Source organism: Capra hircus, chromosome 17 (genome assembly GCF_001704415.2).
Source record: "Capra hircus breed San Clemente chromosome 17, ASM170441v1, whole genome shotgun sequence".
In the NCBI taxonomy this organism is placed as follows: domain Eukaryota; kingdom Metazoa; phylum Chordata; class Mammalia; order Artiodactyla; family Bovidae; genus Capra; species Capra hircus.
In genome coordinates this window covers 69,185,973-69,207,622 of record NC_030824.1, presented here as the reverse complement: position 1 = coordinate 69,207,622, position 21,650 = coordinate 69,185,973, and the positions used below count along the sequence as shown (strand labels likewise).

Here is a 21,650-nt window from a genome sequence, read left to right as displayed (position 1 = left end):
CAAAAAAACGGTGCATGTGTGCTCAGTCATGTGACTCTTTGTGACCCCATGGACTGTAAGCCACCTCACTATCCTGTCCCTGGGATTTCCCAGGCAAGAGTACTGGAATGCGCTGCCATCTCCTTTTCCTGGGGATGTCTCCAACCCAGGGATTGAACCCATGCCTCCTGCACTGGCAGGTGGGTTCTTTTCCACTGGGCTGCCTACTTGAAATTAAGTCTGCCCTATAAAGTTTGTCTCTATTCTTCCATCTGTATTTTTTCTAAGTGGAGTAAAGAGCTGTTTCAATACCCTCCATTTTATTAGGTCAACAGAATTTCCCACAATAGCCTGATAAATACATGTTGAAACTGTCAAAAAGTTTAAGAAATGAAGCATTTAAAAAGATAAAACTATTCCTTTTGTTACAAAACAATAATTTAGTGATTTTTATACTTTTCCTGATAAGAATAAATAAAAGGTGACAAACGATGTTTTAAATTGGAAATGGAATAATCAAACAAAATCACATTTATTTCAACAGCTCCAAGTGCAAATACAGCAAGCCAGTACACAGTTTCAGGACACTGCTTTAAGTACAAAGAAAACTTGATATACAAAAATGAAAGGGTAAATAGCAGAAATAAAGCTCAATTTTTAAAAAAAGTTCAAGTAACTTGAAAACCTTTAGACTAAAATAGTCTTACATCAATTCATAAATGCCTTAATTTATAGATAACAGTGGTACATTGTAATCAAAAAGGACTTCCCAAAGAGTCACTTCAAACTGGTCAGCTCCAGATAAGAAGAAATTCCTGGCACTGGCTATTCTGGATTCGGCACTCACTCATACTGTACAGACTGGTATAGTTCAATCCATGGCATTTGATTTTTATGCAAATTCCAAAAAGGTATTTAAAGTTCAACAGGAGGCCAACACCACTACCAAGAGTTCCTGAAATGGCCACTATATATTTAAAAGATTTAAAGACCAATTTTGGCTTCACACCTATGGTACAATGTTGGGGGAAGACTTCAATTAATACTCCTTCCATTACTTAAATCCTTTCTGTAAGTTAGCAAAATGGCCCTTAAAACTTCCTCAGGAAAACTATTTAAATATATGAAAGCTCCCACTAGGAAATTAATTAAAAGTTGTTACTATTCTTTTAAATCACTTAGTGGCCAAGTCATATGTATATTTCTGCTCCCCAGAAGCAATGTTAGCTACTAGCTTCAATTCAGGAAATGCATATTTTCCGGAAGGTTTATATGAGATGCTTATTCAGTCTTTTTCTCAACTTTCTTCATCTTTTCATTGTAGGCATTAAATTGAGAGTCTGTTCCAAAAATTCTGTCCCACCATGTAAATGTTGAAGCATAGTTTCCAATGAAGTTCATGTGGTGGAAATCGTGATGCCGAGAACCAGCATAAAAAGGAATGAGATTCAAAGGGTTGAGAGGAATGTCATAACCACTAAAATGAAAATGATAAAAGATTATTAAGGAAGTAAACACACCATCAATAATCAACTTCTTCATTGACCATAATATGCTTGTTAACCATTCAAATAACATTCCACTGTACTTAAGTCACTTATTTCTGACATGTTTATAAAAGTTCACAGCAAATGGTACATACTCTAGAAACCACTTTCAGTAATTAAAGAAAAACTTGAACAATTTATAGAATTTAATATTAATATTACAATCAGGAGATGAAGGAAGGATTATAGTAATGAATTCTTAGACACAGATTTTCATGAATTTTTTCTGTTTTAGAGGAATTTGCTTACCAAAGTTTGTAACACCCATAATACTACATATGTCTTTTAGGAAAAGTTATACAAAATTAGTACCAAGCGTTACAAAGGTTAAATCTAAGGATTACTGTTTTGCAACTTCTTTATTTCTAATTACAAGTCTAAAATCTGGTATCTACAATTATACCAGTCTGAACCACCCCAATCCTTCCCTCCCTTGAGCAGGCTGAGAAGGAAGGAAATAGAAAGGAGCAATGGAAAGAAAGAAGGACACATCATCTACCACTTCTCTGCCTAAGATTAGAAGCATTAATTTTGCTATTTTAATGATTCAGAAATAATTTCTAGAATTTCATATTCTGCTTTCACAGATGAAATAAAAGCTCTCCCCAAAATTCAAAAAATATATAATCATGTTTAAATAATCAATTAGGGTATTGTATTAGGCATTTGAAAAGGAATTAGATAGAAATAATTTACCAAAAAATGCCTTCTAATCAATACAAAGGAAGCATGTGAAATATGCACATAATATTTGTCAGTGGTGGGCAGAAATGTACAGAAGTGTTCTATTTGGTGAAGACTGGATGTTTCAGTATTTTTTTTCAAGTAAAGGTTAGCTTTAGGGTCATTACAGAAGAATAAAATAATTGCTGGCGTGAATTACACTATTTAACCAATTTTTTAATTAAAACCACAAATATATTTCTTTCAACAGTGTTTCAGGAACATTAAACTTGCTTTTCAAGCAAGGCATGAAATCCAAAAGCCAGAAAAAAAATAAAACTGATAGATTTTACTATATAAAAATTTAAAGCTTCAGTACTGCAAAAGAACCATCAAGAATTAAAACTGAAATGACAGATGGGAGAGACAATATTTACAACATATATAACAAAGTTACCTACTTTGTAATTTCATGTAACAACCATGAAATTAAAAGATGCTTGCTCCTTGGAAGAAAAGCTATGACAAACCTAGACAGCATATTAAAAAGCAGAGACATTACTTTGCCAACTAAGGTCCACCTAGTCAAAGCTATGATTTTTCTAGTAGTCATGTATGGATATGAGTGTTGGACCGTAAAGAAAGCTGAGCGCTGAAGAACTGATGCTTTTGAACTGAGGTGTTGGAGAAGACTCTTGAGAATCCCTTAGACTACAAGGAGATGAAACCAGTCAATCCTAAAAGAAATCAGTCCTGAATATTTAATGGAAGGACTGATGCTGAAGCTCCAATACTTTGGCCACCTGATTCAAGAACCGACTCCGTAGAAAAGACCCTGATGCTGGGAAAGATTGAAGGTAGGAGGAGAAGGGGATGACAGAGGATGAGATGGTTAGATGGCATGATGGACATGAGTTTGAGCAAGCTTCGGGAGTTGGTGATGGACAGGGAAGCCTGGCGTGCTGCAGTCCATGGGGTTGCAAAGAGTCAGACATGACTGAGAGACCAAACTGAACTGAACTGAACAAAGCTTACACATGAACCAAAATGTTGTAAGTCTCCCTGGTGGCTCAGGCAGTAAAGAATCTGCCTGCAATGCAGGAGAGACCTGGGTTAAATCTCTGTGTTGAGAAGATTCCCTGGAAAAGGGAATGGCTACCTACTCCATCCCTCAGTATTCTTGCCTGGAGAATTTCATGGACCAAGGAGACTGATGGGCTACACAGCATGGGATCACAAAGACTAGGACACAACAGAGTTACTAACACTTTCACTTTTTCATAATAGGTTATAAAACATATAACCTATCAAAAAGTAGGCAAGTGATATAAAATGCTAATTCAAAGAAAAAAATAACTGTTGTCAACAAGCATACAGGCGTGCAGCCTCACCAGTCCCTGGGGAATGCAGATCACAACCCTATAGGTTCTCTGCTCTCCTAATAACCAAGATTAATGATATTGTCATGTCCAGGCTGGAAAAGGTATCAGAAGCAGGGAAAGCATTCTTGCCGGCTCCTGCTGGGCATGTAAAGAGGGGCCCTTTGGAGGGCAGTTTTGCAGCACTTCCAAAATTTCGTTTCGTTTTCCCAAATAATACATGAATATATTCTCATCATAAAAATGACAACAGTTATAGATAAGAATGCAAAAAATAAGTCTATTATTTGAACTTTTCCCCAACGATTATATTCTCCTGTTTTCTTAAAAACAGTAACATTAACAAGGTTTAACTTCTCCTACTATTAGTCTACTTAGAAAAGATAATCTATGACAATGACTACGAGTGTGTAAAATGGGTGAAAGTGGTCAAAGGTATGAACTTCCAATTGTAAGATGACTAAGCCTTGGGCATGTAATGAATAGCATAGAGGCTGAAGTCAACAGTCCTGTGAATTTGAAAGTTGCAAAGAGTAAATCTTAAAAGTTCTCATTACACACACAAAAAAATTTGTAACAATGTATAAAGATGGATCAGCAATATATATATCAAACCATTACACTGTATACCTAAAACACGTCAATTACATCTCAATTTAAAAAAATAAGAAAGATAATCTATGACCATGAAGAAAGGATATTTTATGATACCTTCTACCTGAATAGAAACCAAACCTTACCTATGGACATCAATAGTCTCTATCAAACGAACAGTCACCCAGGCCCAAAGGAGAATAACATGGTCACATAAAAGCATGATTCCAATGAAAAATCCAGTTCCAAGAATTATGGTTTCCAGAGGATGTGCATATTCAGCTTCCATTCCAAATGGAGCCTAAAATAAGTAAGAATTGCTTAATATATTGTAATGGTTAATTTTATGTATGAACTTATCTAGGCCATGGTGTCCAGTTGCTTGGTCAAACACCAGTCTAGATTTGGTGTGAAGGTATATTTTAGATGTGATCAATATTTAATATTTAAATCGGTAAAGAGGATCCTCTATAATGCAGGTGGGCTTCATTCAATCAGCTAAGGGCTTTAAAAGCAAAGACTGAGGCTTCCCAAGGAAAGAAGGAACACTCAAGACTACAGTACAGAAAACCTGTGTGCTTTCCAGCCTGTTGCCCATAGGAATTCAGATTCAGGCCTGCAACATCAAGTCTCTCCTGCATTTCCAGTTAGATGCCCTATAGATTTCAGATTTGCCAGCCCCCACAACTGCATGAGCCAGTTCCTTAAAATAAATCTGTGTGTATGTATCTCCTATTGATTCTTGGAAGAACCCTGACTAATATATACACGTATTTTATTAATTTTCTTTAATATTCTTTTTTTTTCCCCCATTTCTTACATGATAGTATACATTCTCCCAAATCATCCCACCTTCTCCCTTTCCCACAGAGTCCAAAAGTCTGTTCTTTACATTTGTGTCTTTTTTGCTGTCTGGCATACAGGGTTACCATTACCATCTTTCTAAATTTATTTGTGCATATCATTTTATAAAACTATATCCCTTCTATATGTTATGATAATACAGTCATCCCTCAGTATTCTAAAGGGATTGGTTCAAGGACCCCCATGGACACGAAACTTTAATAAAAAGGCAGTATTTGGCAGTATTTGCACATAACCTATGCACATCCTCCCATATACATCATCTACAGATTACTTACAAGACCTAATACAATATAAATGCTATGTAATTGTGTAATTGTTGTGAACACAATTTAAGTGTTATGTAAATAGTTGCTCATTCAAGGCAAATTCAAGTTTTGCCTTTAGGAACTTTCTGAAACTTTTTTCCCAAATATTTTCAATGAGGGTTTCCAGAGAATGTGCATATTCATTCAGTTGGTTGAATTCATAGATTCAGAACCCATGGATATTACGGGTGAACTGTATATCTAGTCATACCTATATAAACATTAACAGTAATTCTCAATAAAGATATCTCTCTGTTTTTACCAAATATTAAAAGGCTTAGGGATGTCCTTAATATGATCTATTTTAATGGTTTGAGATAAAGGCATAAAAACAACTGGCTTGAATTCTACATGTCATTTATGCACCTGAATTTGTTCTGCCAAGAAAGGGATATTTGATTTATCATATCAGGTAATCAGGATCAGTGCAGAATATACCAATGAAACAAATCTGACAAAGCTAACTACAAAGCATTTCTGATTAAAAAAAAAAAAAAAAAAAATCCCTGTTTTGTGGGAAGAAGTTAGCAATTCGGTGGAAAAGCATTAAAGCTAAGTTGAAAATTGTTTGAAAAACTTAATGATTCAAGGTTTGTTGTTTTGGGGTCTCACTTAAATGATCATAACAGCATTAGAGCCTCCATCAAACTGCCAGGTACCCAGCTGTGTGAGTACAGTGCTCTGAATCAAAACACAAAAATGAAAATTTTTCTTTCAGACCTCAATTTACCACGAAATTAGGATACTAGAAAAAATCTGTAGAACTAGCTTTGTGTTCATGTTTATGTGTGTATGTATTCTAAACAATAATGCCAAAGGAAAATGAAATAAAGACATCACTGACAATTTTTTTTAAGTTCAGATTCTTTAAAAAAATAACATTTTTGCCTCAAAGAGTAAAAAATATATTAAAGATAATTCTAACATACCTGAAACTCATGATGAATTTTATGAATATATTTATATATTCTTTTGTGATGTAAAAGCCTATGTAAGAAATAGTGCCAAGTATCCTCGATCACTGCACAGCCAAAACATCTTGCCAAAAGAATGTACCTTTAAGATGAAAATACCGTAATGAGGATAAAATAACTTACTAAAACAATCTAGACTTTTACCTAGGATCACTGCTGGACACTGCATAAAATCAAATACTATCTTGATTTAACTGGTTGTATTGATCAAAAAATTATCAAAATAATACATATAGATACAAGCTAGATATATGATACCACCTGAAGAAGGGTTAAAGAGGCTGACCACCATACCAATTCTAATTAAATTAAAAAAATAATAAGTTATAAAATCAGAGCTAAGAAACAAAACTCAAAATTTCTAGGCAAAGAGCAACCCTGATAAAGGACTTACTACTCTTAACAGTAAAATCACTTTCTTCTGCCAAAAAGAAGCATGTAAGTGCAATGGGCAAAAATATTTTATTTATATAGGAACAAACACACAAATTCTCTTATATGTTGCATATACAGTAATAGGATAAGCACATATCTATATATTGTACATCTATTCAGGTTTAGTCAGAACAAAAAGCTAGAATACAAAAATTATCTGAACATAAATACTTATGCTCATATTATATACATATATATATATATATACGTGTGTGTCTATATGGACAAAATTTTTATAAACTTTACACTCATTTTTTTCATTTTAGACTTAAAATATATTTTTTCTTGGTATAAGCCTCCGTATCCTATACATAATCATATAACTTCTAAGAAACTTCTAATGTAAGAAACTCACTCTCCAATAAAGATCTTAAAATATAGAAACACATAAAAATGGGAACATTAAGTTTCTACTATAGTTTTCTATATTTACTTCCAAGTTAAGAACAAACATTAACCAAATGAAGAAAGAACGTAATACTAAAGATATTTTAATTGAATGACAAACCATAACTGAGTATAAAAATCATATCTTTATCTACATACCATCTTGGCATTGTTTCCCAATCATAGGGAATACTGAAATACTCTGTAAAATAATAAGTTCCACAAATCAACGGAAGCTGGATACAAAAGTGATTAAAGAGAAGCACTTTAAAACATTTCCATTGGTTTTCCCATGTTTCTGGTTTATCCTATGGAGAAAAAAATTAAAACATTTAGTATTAGCCTCTGCTATCAGAAGTTTCACCTGAAAACTAAAAGTAAATTCTTAGCTTTTTCTCTAATGTTTATATGGAACCTGAAATTTGTTAATTAATCCTATGTTATGTAGATTCTGTATTATAATTGCTAAGTTACAGTAACTAAGGCCCAGGAACTGTAACATTCACCCCCAACATTCTAAATTCTTGACAACTATTATCACTACTATAAACAGATGAAGAAATTGTCAAAACTCAGGGTCAGGCATAATGGTCCAAATGATCTTTAAGCAACACTACAGAGCAAACCAAAGCAACACTACAGAATAAGTAAGTCCTGTTTTTGCTGCCCATGGATCATTTACTTTCATCAGGAATTCCAGAGATGAAGACATGTGTCATGCTACAATCACAGCTGAGTTCTCCCAATTGCTGAGGGAGCTATACACACAGCACTGAAAGCCTTACTACACAGGCAGGCAACACCACTCAGTGGTTTTCACTCCCAGAAATCAGTGCATTTTTCTTCATACACACTGACAGAATTAGAAACTCTGAGCTGAAAGAACTCCAGAAACAAATGTGTCCCGTGGTTCCCAAAGAATGGAGAGCTACTGGCCACAGATGAAGTTCACAGATTAAAATCAAATGAGCAAATGATCAATGCAGAGAAATGTTCACAAAACCCCATCAGGATTATCAACTTGCTCAGCAAGCCATAAAGAAAAGTGAATATGTATTCAATTCAAAGGGCTGTACTTAGTTAAGAAGTGCTTTTGGTTTTACAAAAAGATAGTAAATAATAAATAGTTTTTGCTCTTTTAAATGCCCTTACCCCTAAATTCAGAAATCTGCAATGGAAACCACTGACCTCAGCAGAGGCCCAGAGGTCAACCATCTTGCCCAGAAACACATAGGCAGTTATTAGCAGAACTTGGGACTAACTAAAATCTAGGGTTCCAGTATTGTTCCTGAAATTCTTTAGAAGAGCTTCCTTCCCTGACAAAAAAGGAACAGTTCAACTGGTAATCAGTCAGAGTTGGTTCTAACCTCAGGGTCTCTGTGAAGCTCACATCTCAGTCTCAACAATAAAATGAAGGAATTAGGCAAGATTACTTCATAATTGTCTATTTCTGCTCTGAGCATGATCTGACCTTGCTCCTCTGAACTTCCAGTCTGTGACTGGGGACAAAATAAATGAAAGATTCTGGCTTGGGTGGGAAAAGCCACTCTTTCCTCCAAAGAACTATGTTTAACTAACTGGTGATATCTTGGCTAGAATCTAACACTGATGTAGCTGTAGAAATTAACAGAAAAAGAAATCAGTTATAACTTAAAAAAAAAATCACGATTTACTATTTATGAGGGTCACAGATTTCAGGAAGAATGTTTTTAATGTATAAATCTTTGAGGAAAATTCCTAGAGAATTATTAAGATGTATGACATAAAGAAAAAAAAAAATCCTGCAAGGTCTATTTCTTTACTTTCACAGAAGTGAATATCACCCTTCCCCCTAGCAAGCATGTACATTAACTGTCTATTCTATTTCAAAGCAGAATTTTTGGTGTTGCTCCATCAGTGTCAGTGTTTCAGGGTATCTGCCTTCAAAATGCATAAATCTGTAATTAACTTATACTGACTTATTGGCTTGTTTTTAAATCCCTTTATATTGTGAAAACTTGTATTGATTAATCTTCAGTTAATTTTATTATCAAAAAATCTCAAAGCAGGGACTTTAATGGTTGTGAAACTCAAGAAACACATGCTAAGCACAGACTTGAAGGCTTTCGATCTCTGTTTATAAGTACCTAGTTGTAAACTAGATTATTGCTTGTCCTTTCTTTTGTCACATTTTTCTCTGGAGTCTTCATAAAATCTTAACTGAAACAGGCCTTTCTCTGAAAAAGTTACCACCTCTGACCAGTGAGTCAAGTGTAGAGGGCAGAAGGCAGAGAGGGATAGTTTGCCCTGGACAGTCATACAACCAACCAATCAGCCCCATAAATAATGCAGTGGGTGACCCATTCCAGTCAGAATTCCAAACATGCATGAGAACTTAAGACACTCAAACACAATTCTGCCTTTCAAAGCAGGCCTTTTTATAAAAATCATTTTGGAAATATTGTGTCCTTTATTTACAGTAACAGGATACTCTCCTTTAGGCTACAGCCCTTTTAATTCCTTCTCCCTTTACTCTTTGTTCTTCCCTCCTTTGACCTGGAGTCCACAAGCAGCTGGCCCCATGCAGTATCCCCAAAAAGGATCAATGTTAATAGTTGCTTAAAGTGAGACTCACCAGGAGAGGCTACAAAGTGAAGAGACTGATTATAGAGGATGTGTGCTGACTGCCACCAGACATGAACTCAATGAGTGCAACCTTTAGATGAACATTCCCAAAAGGCCTACTTTATATCAAGACTGTGTGCCCGAGTCTGAGTTTGGCATGACTTTTTGAAAAAAGCTAATAGTAAGCATTAGAAACTATTATAGGTTTACTAAGTGTTGATAAATTCTTTCTTTCTTTAACAATATGGTACAGACTCCTTCCTGAGAACTGTGTCAAACTCTTTAGTTACAAGAGTTCTTTATTTTCCCTATGATTAAACCTGAGAAGACATACCATGTACGCAAGCTCTCAAGAAACACTTAGTGTACTGAAGCAAATACTGAGAAGTTAGGAACATCATCATTTTTTGGAAGATGACATGAATGCTGCAGAAAAACCATGCTATATTTAGAATAAAAACAAAATTTGAACACTCTTGATCAAAGTCTTAGCATATTAACACTGAAGAGTTGAGACATTAAGGATTGTAGTGAATTGCAAAATAATACTCACGAAGGAATAAGATTCCCTTCTAGCTAATTCAAAAATTACAATTTATATATGATAAAACTTCTCCATAAAGTGAGTATAAAGGGAGCATATCTCAACATAATAAAGGCCACAGATGATAAGTCCACAGCTATCACAGTCAACGGTGAGAACCTGAAAACATTTCCTCTAAGATCAGGAATAAGATAAGGATGCCCACTTTTATTCAACATAGTATTGGAAGTCTTAGACACAACAATAGGACAAGAAAAAAAAACAACAAAAGGAATCCAAATTGGAAAGGAAGAAGTAAAACTGTCACTGTCTGCAGATGACATGAAAAATCCTAAAAACACCACCAGAAAACTACTAGAGTTTACCAATGAATTTGGTAAAGTTGTTGGATACAAAATTAATATATAAAACTCGATCAATAGATTTTTATACACTAACAATGAAATTAAGGAAACAATCCCATTTACCATTTCAGCAAAAAGAATACCATACCTAGTAATAAACCTACCTAAAGAGATAAAATGATCTGTACTCAAAAAACTCTTATGACATATATGAAAGAAACACAAATGGATAACACAAACGGAAAGATACATCATGTTCTTAGATTAGAAGAACTGTTTTATTGAATTGAATTATTATTAAAATGACCACACTACCCAAGGTAATCTGTAGAGTCAATACAATCCCTATCAAAATACCACTGGCATTTTTTTTAGAACTGGAACAAATAATTTTAGTATTTGTATGGGAACACCATAAAACTCACAGAAGACAACACATCACAATAATACCTTTTTAGATCTGTCTCCTAGAGCAAAGGAAACAAAAGCAAAAACGAACAAATGGGACCTAAACTTTAAAGTATGTTTCTCATAGCAAAGGAAACTCCTGACACCACAGGCAACTATTGAACGGGACAAAATATTTGTAAGTTATTTAATTTGCAAGACTGATTAGGGATTAATATCTAAAACATATGATTAGGGCTCATATAATTTGATATAAAAATGAGCATAAGACTTGAACAGACATTTTCCCAAAGACATACAGATAGTCAATACACACATGAGAAAATACTCAAAATCACAAATCATTAAGGAAATGCAAATAAAAATCCCAATGAGATATCACCTCACACCTGTCAGAATGGCTATTATCAAAAAAGACTACAAATACAAATGTTGGTGAGGATGTGAAGAAAAGGGAACCTCTGTACACAGTTGGCACAAATGTAAACTATGGACAGTATGGAGGTTCCGCAAAAGACTAAAAATAGAATTATGTTATGACCCATTAATTCCACTCCTGGGTATATATCTGAAAAAACAAAAAAAACTAATTAGAAAAGATACAAGCACACCATACATTCACACCAGCATTCTTTACAATGGCCAAGATAGGGAAGCAATCTAAGTGTCTATCAACAGATGAATGGTGGAAGAAGACGGGGTATATACACACAACAGACTACTCAGCCATTAAAAGGAATGAAATGTTGCCAGTGCAACAACGTGGATAGACCTGGAAGGTATTATACTAAGTGAAATAAGTCAGAGAAAGACAAATATGTATGTTATCACTTAGATGTGAGAAAAAAACCCGAACAAATGAATAAAACAAGACATAGATTCACATATAGAGAACAAACTAGAGGTTACAACCAGCAGGGAGAAAGAGGGAAGGAGTGAGATAGAGGTAGGAGATTAAAAAAAAAAGTACAAACTACTACATATAAAATAGTTAAGTAACAAGGCTCTTACTTCCTTGTTACTCCCCTGTTACTTGTTATTTCCCTTGTTAGCTTCCCCGGTGGCTCAGACGGTAAAGGATCCACCTGTAATATGGGAGACCTGGGTTTGATCCCTGGGTTGGGAGGATCCCCTGAAAGAGGACATGGCAACCCATTCCAGTATTCTTGCCTGGAGAATACTCATGGACAGAGGAGCCTCAAAGGCTACAGTCCATGGGGTTGCAAAGAGTTGGACACGAGTGAGTGACTAAGCACAGCAAAACAAGGACAGCATAGGGAATGTAGCCAGTATTTCATAATAATGTAAGGTGGAGCATAATGTACAAAAATTCTGAATCACAATGCTGTGATTCAGCATTGAAACTAACATCTGAAACTAATTTATTGTTTATCAACTATAACTCAATAAAAATTTTTTTAATTAAAACTTATAAACTCAAATTAGATAAACATCACATCTATTGAAGGCACAATTCAACAAATTCTTTCTGAAACCTTATCAGTAATGATCTAGGGTTGTGCTGTGTAATATGGTAGCAACTAGAAATGTGGCTACTGAACATCTTAAATACACTTAGTCTTAACTGAGATGAGCTGAAATTAGTGTATAATATACACTAAATTCTGAACACTTATTGTAAGAATAAGAACACAATATATCCCATTAAATACTTTTTAATTTTGATTACTTACTGAAAAATAATTGAGATTTACTGGATTAAACTAAATACATTGTGAACATTATTCCCCCCCTTTTGTTATTTTTAATACATTCTAGTAGGAAATTATGTATGCGGCTTTATTACATGTCTGTTGGACAGCCCTGATGTACAGTCTATTTTCAGTTACAAATTATATTTACTTTAAAAATATTCAACAAGACTAATGATAATACTCCAGTGCAAGTCCATTATACTCACCTTTTGAATTTTGTACTTTTTCATGTAAGGTATAAATTGAAACAAAAATCCAGGTAAACAGAACAAGAAATAAAGGACCTCATGAACGATGAGAGATCCCCACGTTGCAATCTGGAACTTTGTATAATTATTCAACATATAGTTCCAAGCATTTTTAAATGGTTCCTGCAGAGGATTCTCAGGCAAAAGTGAATCTACATATTCCACAGCCAAGGATGCTGAACTAAAGATGCTGATACTTTCATTTGTTGCCATTTTTCAAATCTTTGCAGACAGCCTTATTATTCTGTAAATATAAATAAATAAGTAAATAAGCAAGCTAAACAACAAAATTATGAGATAACAGTTTTTAAAATGCTTCTGATTAATTTTTAAATTGCTAAAGGAGTGCCAGTCTCTCAGGTCCTAAACCCATGATTAAGAACACCAGTCTACAGGATGTCATCACCACCTCCATTTGTAGATAGGATTTAAAAGCCACAAGAGAAACATCTAAAAAATAGTGGATAAGAAATTTCAAGCCATCTTTAAGGAGACTTATCAGTGTGGTCTCCCAGGAAAAACTTGTAATTTCAAAGAGCAATAGCTGGGTTTAAAAGTATCACTTAAGGACCTATTTAGAAAAAGTCTGCCAAATATGACTACATAAATACTAAATATTTATAATTGGGAATAAAAAGACAACAATAAAGTCAAAGATCAAACAACAAACTGGAAAAAATATTTCCAAGAATTATGACAAAGGGCTACAATGAGTGCTTTAGAAAAAGCCTAAAAACCCAATAGAAAAATGACAGACTATTCACAGAAAAATAAATACAAATACTAAGCAAATAAACAGCTCAGTTTGACTCAAATAGGAAGTGCATCCTCAAACAAAAACTTAGTTTCACAGAGCGCCTAGCAGTAACACTTTGGGGAAACCGGCATCACTGTATATTGTTGATGGGAGGATTAGTTTATTCTTTAAGGAAAAAAACCACAGTATTTATTACAATTCAAAACGAATACACCTTTTGAGCCAGCAATTTTCTCACTTAAGTACACAAAGATGAGCACACTAAGACTGAAGGAAGCATTGCTCACAATAGCAAAAACAAAGAAAAATACAGCAAGATGTTAGGGCCATCAACAAGAAATGAATTTAATAAATTTTATCAGGTCCTTCCAAAGACTGAGGAGGAAGATCTACATATTCTACATAGAAAGACATCTAAGTGAAATAGCAAGTTGCGGAATGTATAGGAAGAGCCTTACCTATGTTTTTGTGAAAAGGTTATGTCTTTATCTATGCACTTTACACGTATATACATAGGAGAAACACACAAATAGAAAATGCCTATGCATACATGGTAGTGAGGGGTTATGAAGAGGAGAAAAAATTTACTTTCCATTTTATACCTCTTATAATTTTAATTTTTTCATGAGAATGTTCACTTATAAATAAGCTTAATAGGTCACCAAATCAAAAAACAGAGAAACTTATAAAGAATGTCACTTTCCTAAAAATGTTCACTGATGTCCCTCGTTTATAAATTATGATGGGCCACTCTAAAAATAAATATATTAAACCTCAAAAGCATTCTTAATATTGTTTAAAATGCTCCTTTGTCTTAGAGCACCACCCCATAACCCACTCAACTATGGCCAACCCTTCAATAACACAGCTTTGAACTGTGCAGGCAGGTCCACTTAGTTTTTTTTTTAAAAAACAAATTGGAAAAACTTGGGGAGATTTGTGACAATTTGAAAAAAACTCACAGATGAACTGCATAGCCTAGAAATATAAAAAAATAAAATAAAGTTAGGTATGTCTTGAATGCATAATACATGAAACTGTGAAAGCGTTAGTCTCTCAGTCGTGTCTGACTCTTTGTGACCCCATGGACTGTGGCGTGCCAGGCTCCTCTGTCCATGGAATTCTCTAAGCAAGAACCCTGGAGTGGGCAATCATTCCCTTCTCTAGGGGATCTTCCCAACCCAGGGATCAAACCTGGGTCTCCTCCATTGCGGGCAGATTCCAAATCTAATAATGTTGAATCAACACCACTTACTAGCTGTGCGACCTTGAGCAAGTTAAGTAACTTCTCTAAGCCTCAGTTTTATTATTTGCAAAATATAAATAATAACAATAACTAGATGATGGGAATCTTTTCATGATGTACATGTATATCAAACCACAATGTACATTTTGCTAACAGAACCTCAATAAAGTTGAAAAAATAAGGAATAACAATATAGTTCTTCTAAAGAGTCCAAGAAATGATCCATGTGAAGTACTTATGTTGAGGTGACACATAAGCTAAAAGAAGCGAACAATTATTAAGCGCTTCATATACACCAGTAACTTCTAACAGTGTCACATGCTCTCTCTATATTATAGACTACTCCTTACCATAGCTTCAAGGTAGGCACTTTTATTATTTTCATTTTACAGATAAAAACTGAGGTTTAGAAAGATTAATTTTCCCAAATTACAAAAACACTAAGTGGAGGAGTCTGTGCTCTCATCCATTATATCATACTGTGATCCTAAATAATAAAGCATACAATAAATGGCATAGTAAGAGAGGAATAATTCTCAAAGTTCACCCAAGCCTCCTGAAAGAGTATTCCACATAGGCTGTCTTCATTTTCAGATTTCACATCCATTCTCTAGCAATTAAAATCAGTTTTGTATTCTAATCAATGCACTAAATTTACTCTTAATAAAATCACTGTTTCCCAGCTGCCAGATCCAACAAAAATATTTTGGAGTTTATTTTATCTGGCCCTTATGGAAAATTTCATACTTCTCACCTTGATATACCCGCCTTCCTCGCTTCTTGGGATTCACATGTATTCACTCTGATTTAACATGTGGTACTATTTGCAGCCACTGTGCTTCCTGCTGCTCTCACCCTTGATAAATAAATATGATTTATTCAAATCACAAAATCTAGGGAGGAATACAAAGAAGTAACAAGACTGTCACAACATCTGTGATAAGAACAATAAAAGGTTGGAAATACAAAAGAGAGGCCCAGGGAACAGATACTAGAGAAAGAAGCATGTAAACTCAAACCTGGAGTGAGGAGGGAAGGCAGTTAAATCTAATTTAACTAGATTAAAAGAGAGTAAAGTGGGCGGGATGGGGTCGATGGGTGGTTTTGAGCAGAAGAAATATCAGTTCTAGAGACTCAACCAGGAGATAAGAAAGGATACAGCACTTTCCCATTTAGTATGTCTGTGGTACAGCTTTTGAGAAAGGCTCAAGAATTGAGGCTGAACAGTTTCCCAGAGATGCTTGATTTACTCCTTCCAACTATTCTACAGTGTCAGGAGTGATCATATCTGTTCCCTGTTGTGAGAATATGCTGATATCCTCTCTCTCTCTCTAAAACCCCAGGTTCTGATTATCCAAAGTATACTACTGGCCATCTCCAATTTAGGCAGTTTGGAGGCATGGCAAAGTCAACATGTCCCAAAATTCGGCCCCTACTCCTTGCAACCCTTCCCACATACTCCCTCCCTACCTACTTAACTCGGTGAACTGATGCCGCTATCTATTTAGTCATCTAGGACAGAATTTTCCAGATCTCTATCTCTGCTGCCTGGATTAAGTCTTCAAACACTTCCCAATTTAGAAACAACTGGTTTAATTAACATTCAGGAGTTTACTCTCTAGATTTAAGGGAGGGAAAAGGATACACTACTGCCAACTGAACCAAAGCAAAAAATAGGTATTAAGGAAGAGAGGAGAGGGGAAATAACGAGTGAATTTTCTTTCTCTTTTTCATCCTTGCACAACTGGATTGACTTGAGGTCTGCTACAGACTCAGAAAAAAAGAAATGTAATTGTCTGTGGATTCCCCTCTAGAAACTTTGAAGGTTCCCTGTCTCTGAGACCTGCCAGCAGTGCCTGTTGGCCTTTGCCCGGCCCGGACGCCTGGCACCTCCAAGTGTGCCCTTCGTAAACCCTCCCTCTAAAACACGACGCCAGCATTCATGCAAACAGCAGACAGGGTTCAGCCCTTCTGCAGACCCTTAAAGTTTCAGGGAGTGCCTCCCCGCAGATGAAACACCTGGGCCTCTGCTCTCCTTTACTCTCAGCTTTTCGCCCCCACACTCCGTACTGATACACCAAGGTCTCTGACTGTCCTCCGCTTCGGGCCTCTCTGACCACGAAACAGCATCTCTTGCCGGTATAGCCCCCTGCCCAGTTGCTATTCACCCTTTAGAACCCTTCCAGGACGCCCTTCCCACCCGCGCGCCCCGCCGCGCATACAAACAGATCTTTCTTCTTCCTTTTGTAGAACTCTGGTCACTCTGTCACTCTGTGCTGTGACCACTGCCTGGTTCCGACATTAAGAGATTTCACTCGTTTTCACCAATACCTGCCGCCAGGCCGTCCGTCCCGGCCTCTGTACGCGGGAGCCAACCGAGGACCCTCCACCCCAGTCCCTCACCTTGCGCGCCACCCAGTCAGCAGCCGCCGCCTCCAGAGCTGCGCTAGGCGCTTCCACTCGAGAGTCGACGGGCTCCTCCGCCGTTATTGGCTTGCGTGGGCTCCGCCCCGCCTTCTGAGAGCCGTGATTGGCCTAAGCAGCTGCCGGCATCGTGTGACTCGAGGGAACGCGGCACTGGAAGCGCGGCCATTGGCTGCTCAGATGGAGTGAGGATCGTGAGAGCTAGGCGTCAGGCCAGTAGCTGGTCCGCCAGCCAGCCTAGGCTGACGCGAGGCCTTGAGACGTCGCCTAGCAACCTCAGCCCCGCCCAGCACCCGCGCCCCTTCCAAGAGCATGCGCACTCGGGGAGTTTGCATGCGCGCCGGCCCTGAAATCTTTACTATGCGCTGTATTCACTGGCGCCGCTTTAACTCTGTTGCGGCTGAAGTTTAGACCTCTTCCTCGTCCCAACCCCAGCGTCTTTAGATAACACCTGTATGTACGTGGGAAATGGGGAACTCCAAATGCAGCGCGATTCCTGTTTGAGGACGGGAAGCCAAGAGTCGAAGGTTTAGAAGAGACGAGGCGCAGCAGTTGGTTTTGCTGCTAGGGTCGGCCGCCTCCCGCCCCTACGGGGATGCAGAGGTGTGCACGGATGGGGGTAATCCACGAAATTAAGCTTTCGCTTAAGAGAGCCTTTTAAAATTTGCACAAGGGCACTACTCGCTCTCGTAGTGAAGGCACTTTCTATGCAGGACTGTGCAAACGGGACGCTGTCGCTTCTCATGGCTGTGATCAGACTGGTTCTCGTGCCTGACAGGCCAGGTGCCACCTGCTTTAGGAAATCCCTCAACCCATTCATCTATCCCATGTATTTGACACCCATGTCCTTTGTAAAGTATCATGACAGAAAAGTCATATCAAGTGGATAGAAATGGGATCTGTCCCTTGAGTGCTCAGAGCTCTGTCTTCAGGAGGCCTGTTGTATCCTGGGGTAGATGCTGTGTTGCACAGCCTAGGTCTCTTCAGGACTGAAGCAGGCCGTCAGTAACCGAGAATGGGTAAAGCCATTTTCCCATGAAGCATTTTTCTTCCCAGGGGAAGTATAACGGCCCAGACTCGCAACCCAATTTAGGATTCCTTTGACTGGCCCGCTTAGCTCCAGACCCCCACCACCCGCTGTCCCATTGACTGAGGTTGTGGGTGTGACTGGGGTGCTGCCTACTTTTCCCTCTGCCTAAACATGCTGCACTCTGTTAAGGGAGGATTAAGAGCATATGCCGTGGGGTCAGACCTACCAAGCTTTGCCATTCATTAGCAGTGTGCTCTTAGATAATTTACTTCTCAAAATTTTAACCAGTACTTATTAAAGTGGGTATTATAATAGTTTTTTATGACAATAAATGTGACTTGTATGTAAGCCCTTTGCACAGTATCTGGAATACAGGAAGTGCTCAGTAATACAAAGTTGGTTATTATCCCTGACTTAGAGTCCTGCTTACTAAAGATATATTATTTTTAATATTAGAGAAGATGCAAGTATGTGAAAGGGTCAAATGATTATTTTAAATCTTGGAGATTTAGAACTGAAAGGAAACATAGATATAACTCCAAAAAACAAAACAGAACAGAAATATGCTCATCTCAGTTCCTTCCAGTGAAGAAATGGGAGGCTTCTTCAAACAGGAGGTTAGCTCAAACAGGGGCTCTGTATCAACCTAGAGGGGTGAGATGAGGAGGGAGATGGAAGGGAGGTCCAAAAGGGAGGGGATATATGTATAACTATGGCTGATTCATGCTAAGGTTTGAAAGAAAGCAACAAAATTCTGTGAGGCAATTATCCTTCAGTAAAAAATAAATTAAAAAAAAAAAAAAAAAGAAATGGGTGGTTTAGAGAACTTAACAACAGTGGTAATTTATTGAAACACATCCCTTTGCTGACAAAGTTCCATATAGTCAAAGCTTTGGTTTTCCCAGCAGTCATGTACAAATGTCAGACTTGGACCATAAAGAAGGTTGAATGCGGAAGAATTGATGCTTTCGAACTGTGGTGTTGGGGAAGACTCTTGAGAGTCCCTTGGACTGAAAGGAGATCAAACCAATCAATCCTAAAGGAAACTGCCGGGGTCCAGCCCCTGCAGGATCCAGGAGAACCTGAAGGAAAAACGGCATCAGCGGATGATTTAGAGAGAGATAAGGAAAGAATATTGTAGATAAGAAAACAGAGGAGAGAAAGAGGCTGATAGTTCTTGGTTTACATAGAAAGCCGATAAAACTTTGAGACAGGAAGTTCGCCCTGTTCACGGAGGCCACAGGTGCCTTCCCGGTCTCCCGAGGGAGTGAAGACGCAGAACGTCTTCCGGTTTAGGTCTTAGAAACCCAGGCAGATAAGTGAACGCAGGGAGCCTTTATGCTCCAAGGGATCAGCCTGAAAAAGAAAGTAAGAGAGAAAAAAAGAGAAAAAGGAAAAACACAGGGTGACCAAGCTTCTTCAAGCGAGGCCCAATAGCTTTATTATTAAAACGTACTTTTATACCTTGTCTTATACATAGAGGGAAATGAAAGATGCAAAGCCATATAGAGTCAGCCCAAACATTACATCTGTTTTGTCTTTATCGAAACCAGGATTTTTCTGCAAACCTTTCCCATAAACAATATTGTGTACATTATCTTCTGGCCTTGAAGGCCTGTGAACATTTTATGACCCTCTTGATAAAGGCTGTTCAACCAGAAAACTTATTTTCCCTTGAAATATTTTTTCTTATATTTCTAATCTATGTCAACCTCAAAAAGTATTAAACAAAGTTACATTCTCACGAAGCAAAGGTGCAGTGAGTTACAAGAAAGAACCAATTAGCTCAAAAGTCTGATGTGGTTAATTTCAAGGCTACAGTTGTTTTTTTTACTTTTCAACTATCTTAACTAGTGCACTCCCAGGTGCACAGTGGATAAGAGATATGGGAACTTAGCAACAAGCATTGGCCCAATAATGAAATCCTACATTAGCACTAGTCTAATAACTTTTAACTCTTTAAAAGGCTCTATGTTTTAGGCTTTCCATGCCTCTCACAGTTGGGAGGATGTAAATAATCATATGCGTAGCTGCAAGAGTCTGGATATACCTGCCAAGCAAGCTAAAATGCTAACAGAGGGGGTTTGATTTGAAATATTTCTCTCATGTCCAGGAGACTTATTAGCTATAGCCCTAAGTTGAGTTTCTCCAGAGAAAGGTGGTCAGGAACAGACCCCTGTTAATGTCAGAGGAGTTGGTGAAAGTCATGAAATAGTAAAACAGACAGATTCTGGTTTTGGGGTGGATGCTCGAGAAAGCCTAGGGAGCCCATTGAGTTCTGAAGCCTTGCTTAACAGTTCTCTTCCACATGACATTGTCATGGGTGGGATCTCCCGTGGTGGCTCCTGGCAGGAAAGCAACCCTGAATATTCATTGGAAGGGCTGATGCTGAAGCTCAACTTTGGCCACTTGATGTGAAAAAAGAACTGACTCATTGGAAAAGACTCTGATGGTGGGAAAGATTGAAAGCAGAAGGGGACAACAAAGGATGAGATGGTTGGATGGCATCACTGACTCAATGGACATGCTGCTGCTGCTGCTATGTCGCTTCAGTCATGTCTGACTCTGTGCGACCCGAGACGGTAGCCCACCAGGCTCCCCTATCCCTGGGATTCTCCAGGTAAGAACACTGGAGTGGATGAGTTTGAGCTAATTCCAAGAGATAGTGGTGGAGGAGTGCTGATACAGAAAAGCCTGGTGTGCTGAAGTCCAGGGGGTCTCAAAGAGTCAGATACAATTTAACTACTGAACAACAACATTGAGGGTCTTTGGTATTTCAAGCACACTACTATACATCATTTCTTTCAAACTCCACAATAACCTTGTAAGTGATACACTTTCGTTGTTTTTTTTTTGTTGTTGTTGTTATTATTAAGTTGTGTCCACTTCTTTGGATCACGGAGAAAGCAAGGGGATTCCAGAAAAACATCTGCTTCACTGTCTACACCAAAACTTTTGACTGTGTGCATCACAATTAACTGTGGAAAATTCTTAAAAGAGATAGGAGTACCAGTCCACCTTACCTGTCTCCTGAGAAACCTGTATGCGGATTAAGAGGCAATAGTTAGAACCGGACATGGAACAGACTGGTTCAAAACTGGGAAAGGAGTACAACATGGTTGTATATTATCACTCTGCTTATTTAACTTATATGCAGAGTTCACCATGCGAAATGCCAGGCTGGATGAATCACAATCTGG

At 37.4% G+C, this 21,650-nt stretch overlaps 1 protein-coding gene across 9 annotated transcripts; it reads right to left on the bottom strand.

Annotated features, from left to right (window-relative positions):
• MSMO1 (methylsterol monooxygenase 1) lies at positions 474–17,517 on the bottom strand. 9 transcript variants are annotated; one of them, XM_005691137.2, is made up of 7 exons: positions 17,400–17,488; positions 15,751–15,889; positions 12,952–13,237; positions 7,290–7,438; positions 6,264–6,390; positions 4,309–4,463; positions 474–1,456 (listed from the first exon to the last, which is right to left on the bottom strand). In XM_005691137.2, exons 3-7 carry the CDS (start codon positions 13,204–13,206, stop codon positions 1,261–1,263), a joined length of 882 nt encoding a protein of 293 aa, XP_005691194.1. In that variant the 5' UTR covers positions 13,207–13,237; positions 15,751–15,889; positions 17,400–17,488; the 3' UTR covers positions 474–1,260. The 9 variants fall into 9 exon arrangements, with proteins under 9 accessions (XP_005691194.1, XP_005691199.1, XP_005691195.1 ...); XM_005691142.3 differs by having other exon boundaries at positions 15,751–15,852; positions 17,400–17,454; XM_005691138.3 differs by having other exon boundaries at positions 17,328–17,421.